Here is a 10,986-nt window from a genome sequence, read left to right on the forward strand (position 1 = left end):
AACTCCGTCGCTGACGCCGGAGTAATTAGTTTCTAAAAGACATGCTTGGCATAACCCAATTTGAGGGATGTTGATTGGTAGAGGGTGTTCAAAACGCTCAAAAAACGCTATCGATCGTAAGAAATGTTTGTATATGTCAACTAGAGATGTCTCAGCAGTAGAATTGCTTTGTAAGTTACAACGGAGGTTCAATTAGTGTAACAGCGCCTTTAGCGAGACCTGTTTTCTTTGAAATGGTGTGGATAGACTATAGAGAGTTGCAAGCAATGTAGTCATCTTTGGAACTCAACTACTTACCTTTAATTAAACAGCATTTCAGTATGCTATAAAAAGAACAGTGGTTATGTTGAATATGTTCGCCAATACAAAATTCTGGTTCGACGTGTCTTTAACAATTACGTGCAATACATTGCCTTGTAGAGCAAATCTTGAGCAAATCTATGGAAGCTATTATACGTAGTAAGTGATAATGCAAAAAGAAATACGGTGCCAAGCAATTTAGATGTCTAAATCTGCCGATATTTACGATGAGTTAAAATTGGATATACAAGAGTACACCTGATGTGTCTCACATAGTTTTTATACAATTGCGACGACATAGATTGCTCGGGTATTAACAACATAACCTATCGAAATATATGAGGATTTGCAGAAATTGTCGAATTTTTAGATTTACTGATTGTAAGTTATTGAAAATTGAGATGCTACTTTTTAAATTACAAGACGCCATTTTGAATTTTAAATGTGCCATGCTTGTTACTGACAGTGGTTACTGCAAAATTAGCGATGTCAAACCGAGTTTAATTCACAAAAGTATGACCATACTTTTTGTTTACTAGTATAGGACGAACTTTTCCCGTTATTAAAGCTTCGTCCGCCTGACCTTAACTTGGTTAATCCTCTACGTCACTAATTAGAAACTCTTGTCACTTTAGTGCACATGATTTCAGATTGGTGATCAAAAGTGTTGGGCGAGGACTGAGCAAAGAACAAGATATAATCCAATACGTATGTATACAGTCCATTAATATTTGATGATTACGTCAAACCTGGTATTAATTTATGTCAACACCCTGTATCCCTTAGTTCGCTTTTTGGTATTTAAAATTCCTGTACGTACCATTCATATACTGTACCTACCATTCATATACCTTCATGAAATGGGAGGGGGACTGCTTTACAGCACGCATCAGAAGTTAAAAGCTTACGTGTTTGTACGTGCAGTGGCACGTTTGTTTAGCTGAATGGCGACGCACATGCTGCACATTCATTCAATATGGCGACCAAAAATTACTATAAATTTTACAGGAGTTGATAAAAATATCAAATTTTAATCTACTTTGTTTCAACATTCCATGGTTGTGGACTTTGATAATAAGTACGACCCGACCAAGCAATATTTGTAGATCAATTTCGCAAGGATTTCTTTCCGTCTAAGTGGTTCCCGAGATACGAGAATTTTCACTGGCAATATATTGCGGCTGATCTGTATGGGCATTTACATTATTATGGGTATTTATGGGTATTTATGTATGGGGTATTTATACCATACAGATCAGCCGCGAGTATTTTAAGGTGCTTGTGATTTGTGAAATGAATATATAGATTAAGCTTCATGCATATAGGGCATGTGTGTAACACAGTTATGAATACTAATTAAGATGTTAATTAAGTTGTTTCAAAGTTAATGTATGAAATTAATATTCAAAAAACTTTATGGAGAATCACACATTAACATGTGACCAAAATACTGCGCAATAATTGGAAGTTAGACTAATTATTCATGAATTTATAATAAATGATAAAATTTTATCAGTAAAATATTCGTTAACTGCTCATGCAAGTGTGATAGTTCTTCTATAAAAACGTAATTATAGTAACTTCTATAAAAACGTAATACCATGCTACTCGTATCGCAGGACATGACTGTATCAACAACTCCCTTGTCCCTTGAACAGTTATCTTGAACTTGCCTTGGATTCCTCAGATAACTCACCATCTTGGACGAGAGGCGCATGTTTCACAAGATTTTTAGAGGAAGATTTAACTTCTTGGGTGCTCTATACATTGATTATTTAGGTTCATTTTTATTACTGTTTTTGTCCCTTGTTGTCGAAAATATTTCCATTTAAAGAAATATCGCAAATATCCTGAATTAACAACTTTTCAACATCCCTTTGCGTAAAGTCGGTAAGAGAATTTTTTATGTGCAACGGATGTACATTACACCAGAATGCATGCGGTATATAATACTTATGTGAGAGAATTGACGTCTCTTAAGGGATAAACATGAATTTGGTGTATTTATTGTCATTTTTTTACATCATGTTCCTTTGATTAGCTCTATAAATGTTGATATTTTTGCAATTTTTTTTCTGACCATGGATTGGGTATATGGTCTAACTCTTGAGAAGTCCAAATCAATGGACGACTTGCGCTTTAGACTAATTTCTTACCTCGGCGATAAAAAGGACATTTTTTGAAAGATCTTACTTAAATTAGTGCAAATGCAAATTTTGGCTGCCAAATGTTGTAAAATACGGAAAATATAGCTACGCGAAGTCGTTGATTTTTGTATACTTTTGTATTACGTGTGGAAATGTGTAACTAAATTAGTTACACACTTCCGGTCGTAATACAAAAGTATACAAAATTTGCCAACTTCGCGTGGCTATATTTTCCGTATTTTACAACATTTCGAAGCCAAACTTTGCATTTGCACTAATTTAAGTAAGATCTTTCTAGCTGTGATGATTTATTTTCTTCTAGTTACTTCGATAAAAATTTGTCTAAAGCGCAAGCCGTCCATTGGTGCGAACTGCAGTAAAATGAAATAAAATCACAATGTAATAGGCTTTTCATTAAGTCGATACTACACATTTATAATTGTTTTTGCCAAAATTTTATCTTAGCCTTTTAGCTAGTCTACGTGCATTTTAGTTCATTTTTAAAACAGCGGTTTTAAAATCCAAACATCAATAGCAATCCACAGTCCTATCTTCCATACCTATACCTACCTAAAAAGCAGAAAAGTTAAATAATTATTCATTTGTAAAAAAATTATGGTATCATTTCACAATGCCATTTTAGCCAGAAATTTGATACAGTCAGCGATTGATGCATGAGTACGCGGGCGCAAGCGAGAATGACGTAATATTGCGAACTCAAGATGACCGCTAAATTTGTGTTAAGAATGGAGTAACTAGTGTTTTATACAACGTGCCCCAGGATATCACTTGTATCAAGTCACATTGCATAACAAGAAATAAAATATTTATTTTAATACTTGTTTTTCGTAGCGGTAAATTATGACAATAGTTTATGATAATTGACTGCAAATTTTAAGTTATCCTAATTATTCATTTCTTTAGAAATTGATTGTTTTCGCATGAAAATATTAGCATAACCAGGGATAGGTCTTCTGGAATTTGAAATAATTTTAATTATAGAACAGTCGAGTATTTTGGATACAAATCGAGTTGATTATGTGTTCTGACGAACTAGACTTCTGGACAAGAAAACGGTTGTAATAAGACGGTATTATAAGGACCTAAACTTATCATGCAGCTCGCAAGATGTCAATAAATATGGCGCGGCAAATATCACTGTTTGTTGACATACAGTTTAATTAACATTTAGAAGCGGTTTGCTCCAAAATACGTCTTATTTTGCTTCATTGTGATTATTTGAACACTGTTCTATAATGAAAGACTTGCGGAAATCATTATACAAATTTCGTAAAGGAAAATCAATGACGGATGGACAGGTAAGTGACGAGTATATTTTTCGCTTTTGATTGTGTGAACAAGGCTTATTAAATATGCGCCGGGTTTTATGCCTTGCACCATTATGTTGAATCTAATTTTTGGTCATATTCAGACGTATTTCACGCGGTCGTTTCCCACACTTCAATCGAAATACAGGGTATACCACGTTTTGCTAATTTACGGCTGAAATGGAAAACGAGCCAAATGTATGCTAATACTTGCATACAAAAAAACTGAGGCTACATTAAAATAATAAAAATTTAAGTCTTGTTACTTACAACTAGGAGTTGGATTGCTCCATACCCCGTTAGATTGACATGTAGTAGAAAATGCCCCAGACAAATAGTAATGACTGTGATCGCAACGGAAAGTCACCGTTGATCCTTCAGTATACGTACTTCCTCTTGCGTACCCATTACGTGGGTACCCAGGATTCCCGCACGACACTAAAATTGGCACGCAACTCAATCAGTTTCAAAGGATGAGTATTGCAAAAGTGGCGTAGTTCACCTTAGAGTAATTGAGTTTATCAATACTGACGTACCCAGACAAGAAAACCCGTCACCTTCATAACCACTTCGACATCGACAAATATAGGAACCAGCAGTGTTGCTACAATCTGCATTTGAGTCACAAGATTGCAAACCGTCAATATTTATGGAGCACTCGTCCACATCTATTAACGTAAATTTCTTGTTATATGGTGCACGTATGGTTATATGGCTGGTTAGATAGCACGATAGGTGTTAATGAGAATACGTTTTAAACAGTTTAGAAATTCTACATCATGCGGTGTTTCTTAGAACAGTTTAAATGTGTAATCTAAGGAAGATCTATATTGCACCATCACTTTGTACGGTATCAATATAGAGTTGGGCCAGGTGAATATTTTGGTTTTGGCGTCTAATCTTAATTGTTGCTTTCCAATCCGACCTTAAACACACAACAAAATGGAGGAAATATCTCGCACACAGCACACTAAATCCACGAAACAATATAACGATGGCTATGTGTTTGTATTACTTATGGACGTAAATTAGCATTTTTCAATGTGCAGAGCGCAAGGCATGTCATCTGCTCACTTTACCTCTACATTTTCGACCGTTACCGGTATACCCTTTCCTACAATAACACGTGTAGGAGCCCACTGTGTTGCTACAATTGGCACTTGGCGCACAAAAGTTTAGGGAGCACTCGTTCACATCTATACCAGAAAAAGAATAGGCAAGTGACAACGTACAGAAAATGCAAGCGGACTTAAAGATGTGGCCAATTAACACCATCATATTTTTTCTTCAGTTAGTTGTACGAAAGCTTGATAGTGTTGTCCACCGGAGAATGCCCTTTAAAATTACCTGCATGTTTTTTGTAGAACCTTCAATTAGCGGTTATTTATGATAATTTTTAGCTTGAATCTATAGTTTAAATGCTTTTAACTTTTTTTAGAACCGTTAAAGAGGTCTAGTGGATTATTGAAATATTCTTATTCGCTCGCCCGCCACATTTCCTAATTAGGGTAGAGTACCGCAGATGCACTTTCTGAGAACCAAATTCAATTTTAATATTTGTTTTAATAATGGACATTATTGCTTTGTTCGCTCGCATTTGTGCTATTTCACATTAATTTTCCCCTCCTTGAGACGTTGGTGTCCTCGCCATTGGTATGACGTCATAATGTTGGATATGACACGTGGGTTAAAAATTTGTATCACTCAGTAAGGCGTCACTCATTTGACATAAAAATTTAAAATTTCACTTTTTGCCATTCACAGGCTGTCAATTGAATCTATTCTAGTTTTTAGTGATATCTTGCTGAAAAATCTCGCTCTATATACGTAGGTTAATGAGATGAAAAGCAAAAATTTAGTCAATAAAAAGTCCATTAAAGGATTTGCAAACTGATCATGAATTGTGAAATATACCTGTGCATTCTTTTCCATTGCCAGTAAAACCACTTCGGCATTGACATGTATATGAACCGTCGGTGTTTTCGCAATCAGCATTTGGGTCACAAGCGTGGGTATTTTGGGTGCACTCATCATAATCTAATGTAAAAAGAAACTGTACCATCTCAGTGGAAGAATTTATGCTTGTACTGCTAACTCAAACTGATAACTCGACGCTTCTGAAAGCATTGAAAGCATTGCAAATAGCTACTATGTCCGTAATTTCAGATTTTACCTTTCATACACGTATAGCCTCGACAATTGTCACATGATGATGATTGCCAGTGGTATTTCGTATCTTTTCCTGAAATCTCAACACAGTCCTCAGTCTCGCTGTGAGGTGTGGGTACTTGTGGATCCCAGTATGTGTAGGAGGCAGGTCCGCCATCGCTCCACAAATATATCCCTTCATTTGCTTGATCATTCAATCCGATCCAAGATGGCTGCTTTCCATAATGAAGATTTTGAACGAAGACGTCTTGCTCCGAATTTTCAATTCTAGCCAGAGTTGAACCATAGCCCATGCACGTTGTTGAGGCGTTTTTCCACGTTTCACACGAAGTTTTTATTTTATAACAATATCCTCCGAAGTATATCCACCCCGAATCACAGATTTCTGGTATGAAAGACGTGAATTGTTGGGGGAAAATTGCGAAAAATACTGGGACGTTAAAAGTTTTGGGAGAGTGGCTCCCTACAGTCTCGCAAAATTGATAAATGCACATTTCCAACACTAATTATTAAGCGTCTAAATGTTTTGCTGGAAGATTAAAGTCGCTTACTACATGACATACTTTCAGAGAACATATCTAGAGCAAAAGTCTAATAAAAATTGCGCCTGGCAACCGTCGCTATGGCAACAAAAACGTTGAAAAATCCGTCAAATTGAGTTTATTGTTGACATAGTAAAGACTTTAGCTTAACTAGTACGAAAAACTGCGAACGGCAAACGTCTAATTTCAAGTCAATCTCACCTCCTAAGACAACATGGGATATTGTAACAGGATCATAACCATTGGTACTGTGTAACTCTTTAAAACATATTCTAAATGACGCATCTGTAATAGTCTATAATGATGTAACAAGAAAAATTAAGTTGCAATCTTCCTTTTCAAAACATAACTTTATACGGTAGATTACGTTATTTAATGTACAATGAATGGATATTAACATTATCTTCAAAGTTACAACTGTACGTGAAAATTTGTTTTGTCACATTGCCCGAGTGTTGCTTATAACAGGACTACCTAACAATTTTTTGAGAGTTAGAGAAACATACGATAAACTTTTGCTGTGCACTCAGAGAGTTGTCCGAAAACTACTTCACGTAAACCTGCTTTTGTTGTATTTTGCCAACATCATTGGTTGCGGCATACAGTCGATATTATTATAGGTTTTACTAGATCATAGTATCCTTCAAAGTCGGCCTCTCTATCTAAACTTGGCTAATTCTATTTCAGATCGATTGAAGTAGGTCTTGGGTCAAGGCACATTCACATCTGGTTGACAATGGCCTGCAGTGCTTGCCACACGATCATTTCTTGGCAAAGTTTCCAATTTTTAGGGATACTGAGGTAATTTACTGGCACATTATGTGAATTAAGCAAGCATTTTACTGGTGAGACTCGGTGTAAACAGCCACGTATTGATCGTCCCCGATGTATTCCCAGCGCATTATAGTTAACTTGTACTAGCTAGATCTTCAGTTAACATATTAAGACTTCCTGTATTTTTTAAAACGGGGTTTTTAGGTGTTTTGAAAACTGACTTAATTAACTCATCATATATTAGTGGATACAGTGAAGTCGCAGTTTGTCTACTTGCAACTGCACTACGAATTAGTGTACCAAATATAATAGCTGTCTAGTATAGCTCCTATTTATAACCAAAAGTTGGATAGATACCTCAATCCATGTGGAGATTCCATTGTTTTTTGGATCAACATTATTTCCTGATGTATTGTGCTTTGGAGAAACCAACACCGTTGGTGGTTTGGTATAGTTGGCAGCAAAAGTGACATCCTGAAAAATCATCGCTCAAAACTTTTGATTTATGACCCGCGAATATATTTATGATGATTGATAACTTAATAGTTCGTAAGTTAATTTTCGTTGTCATTTTATGCAAAAATAATTACAAATTTTACCTTGCATTGTGCATAATTGGTGCTTGACGAAGGATTCTTTGAAGTCCGAACGAAATGATTGGAACCTTGTTCTGTGAAAATAGGCCGTTCGAGAGTTTCAAATGCAATCCAATTCTAAAAAAAAAAAAACATTCATTTACTTTAAAATATAGGCATTAATTATATACATAGAATATTATGCCGTATATTTTTTGTATAATTCATTTTGAATGCGAATAAGATTGTCATAGACAAGAGTAGGCGCATTTTTCAAATTTCTAAAGTCCTAATTTCTAAATGACCCGCGCGCTGGAACTTTCAAAAACATAAATTTTTCAGTGGAACAAGGATAAAAGCCCAAACTTTTACATACCCAAACATTTTGGAACTTTACGTAATGTATGCACTGTTCAATACATAACTCGCTATTACTGCATTAATTTGTCTTTGCAAGATATGCTCTAAATACACACATTCATGCAGCGCTAATACCTCAAGCTGACTTCTAAAATGTGCAATGTGCATTTGTATGTATGCGCTTTCTCTCTCCACTCATCAACAAGATGTTGAACATATACTGAGCTGATGTCTTAGCACATAATTTTACCTAATTGCACGAGATTTATAACAGTGTTTGAATCGACAGAGGTTGAATTATCGCATAATATATATTAAAATGTATTTAGTTGACTCACCACGTAAATATCTTGGTGAGGTCCATCAAAGTTTTGTAATTCACGCATGCACACTTTAAATGAGTATCTAGTGACGTCTTCCAACCAAAGTGAGGCAGCGTCGTGTTTAAGACTAAGTCGATGATGTTCTGCAGTCGCCAACACCGTTGGTGTTGAGGAAAAAGATCCCTTTGGTAAAGTGAACTGATTAATTTCCTTTTGTCTAAACATTTCGCATAGCATTTTCCCGTTTCAAATTCTCATTTGAGATGACAAGGAAAATATATCTCTGAGTCTAAAGATTATTTCTCACTATTAATGAATTATTTGTGGTGAGGTTCGACGTATAGAATTGGGGAGGAATTCAAGGTATATCTATAGCATGCTCTATGAATTCAGTTTGAAATATATTTTATCGGCCTGGGCTTACCGATGATATGTTCACATATTGGCACTTGGATCCAGTCCACCACTCTGGAATCAGCATTGATCCTGCCAACCCTCCGCTGGGAGCGCCTTGATAAGCCATATACTCAACAGTAGCAAATCCATGAGGTGGCCCTTCATTTCTTCCTGACTCCATTACACAAAATTTGAAATGAGTGTCGCTCACATCTTCTACCCACGATACTGCGGCTTCATGAACTTGCCCCGAGTCATTCACGTGGCTCACGCTGATCTGCACGTGAACAGGCTTGTCAGGATAGAAAGATAACAAGTCGAATTTAACAGTTTGGCAATGTGAACGAGACCAGTTAGGAACATCAGCGACGTATCTTCGGCCTCTTGTGATAGGAAAATCTAAAAATACATTATGGACAGGAATAAACGACGTAGAAGCGCGCGCTGAACATTTTAAGCTTAGTCCCAGCTCGATACGACCAATAGTTTTCGAGATACGATTATACTTCACAAAGACAACCGTTTAGAGTTGATGGGATATGGCAATAAAAGTTATTTCTGTAACTTCAGAAGTAATAAAGTTAACAAAAATCCTGAAAATGAAGTTCTTTTAAAATAGACGAGGATAATTTTTATTACCGTATCCTTTTAAATTAGCGTTTCGCTATAGCGCTTGAATCTATATATCACATTGTTATATACGTGCTGTGTATTTTAAATGTGATTGGTTCATTCGTAGTCACATGGCTTTAAATAAATGCAATGTTTCCCGCCAGGGAAACAAGTGAAAAAGTGTTGCCCGCATATTGTCATAATAAAGTTTTTTGAAATGAAATTGTCGTGTAACATGTATGTTTTTGTTCATATATAACAAAACACTTAATGTTCGCTACACCTCGAGAAATAGTGAGTTTTGTTTTCCCTCGAGTCTCAATGTTTCCCTCGACTTCGTCTCAGGAACATTTAGACACTTGGGAAGACAAAACTCACTATTTTTTTTGGGAGCATACATTAAGTGTATAATATTCGAGTCCTCAACCGTTGATTTTTATACAGCTCTTCTTTTTATGCATGTGATTATGTCCTTCCCTTTTTTTTATTGTTTAAATTACTATCAGCGAAATCAATTCCCATTGGTTTTAAAAAAGAAAAACATTTTATTGTTATGGTATTTTGGTAACTGCATATAGATATATTACTCCGTAAAGAGTAAAACAATTTGGAAAATATAATTCAGTTTACTCTTTACGGAGTTTCATTGTTTTCTGTATTACTTGACTTAATTAAGAGACTGTCATGCGATGCAATTTTTCTTGCAACTTGTATGCAATGCAATTCTTCTTTTAAGAAATGTAAATTAAGTATAAAGTTGCCTAAACTTATTTACATCTCTTGAAAGTAAAATAGCTTTGCAAGTTGCAAGAAACATTGCACCGTGTAACAGGGCCTTCACGTACACTAGCTATATGTATAGAATGATGTATATTTCATAACAGCGTTTACCTCTGCAACTCCCGCGATGATAAATCGTATAGTTTGCTTTGGTTTGACAAACTTTTAGTTGGAATAAACAAACATTGTTGAAAGTTTGTCCGTTTGAAGCGCAGAGATTTTGTTCGACTGAAGGACAATCTGTTACACAGACACATCGTGCATCGTAGGGACCAAATGCACGACAAACTGCGAACATTTTACATGTAACGTACAGACATGGATCAAGATCTACGGAAATAAAGAATTGGTTTATTTACTCATAGGAAAATCATGTGGGTCATTGCAACGAAAATGAACTGAGTATAAAAAGTATAAAATAAATAAAATAAATAAATAAAAAGGCTAGGCTTTCTAACACTAAGCCTTTTCGTGGCCTCGCTGTTATTCGGATATGCAGAATGTAGGAATACTCCTACTTTTTGACATGGCCGTATTAGTTATAATAATATTTTTACAATATATATACCTCCTACAGCGGAATAGTCGACTGTTATTGGTTCGTGATTCCCAATTAATCCAGGGAGGTCTTTTATGCACACCTCGAATGCTGTGACGCTAACATCCTGCGGTAATAACAT

The 10,986-nt window shown here is 35.7% G+C and overlaps 1 protein-coding gene across 1 annotated transcript; it reads right to left on the reverse strand.

The window, feature by feature from the left end:
• Positions 1–4,124: 4,124 nt before the first annotated feature.
• Positions 4,125–10,986, reverse strand: LOC114534585 (the record flags this gene model as incomplete). The annotated part of the gene is made up of 12 exons (XM_028556047.1): positions 10,875–10,986; positions 10,418–10,636; positions 8,968–9,313; positions 8,534–8,735; positions 7,860–7,973; positions 7,618–7,734; positions 6,688–6,781; positions 5,949–6,329; positions 5,690–5,812; positions 4,855–4,971; positions 4,312–4,443; positions 4,125–4,213 (listed from the first exon to the last, which is right to left on the reverse strand). Coding segments are annotated over exons 1-12 (2,046 nt in total), but the record flags the coding sequence as incomplete, so codon positions are not given.

This window comes from Dendronephthya gigantea, unplaced genomic scaffold (genome assembly GCF_004324835.1).
Source record: "Dendronephthya gigantea isolate DGI-Jeju-01 unplaced genomic scaffold, DenGig_1.0 000103F, whole genome shotgun sequence".
NCBI lineage: Eukaryota > Metazoa > Cnidaria > Anthozoa > Malacalcyonacea > Nephtheidae > Dendronephthya > Dendronephthya gigantea.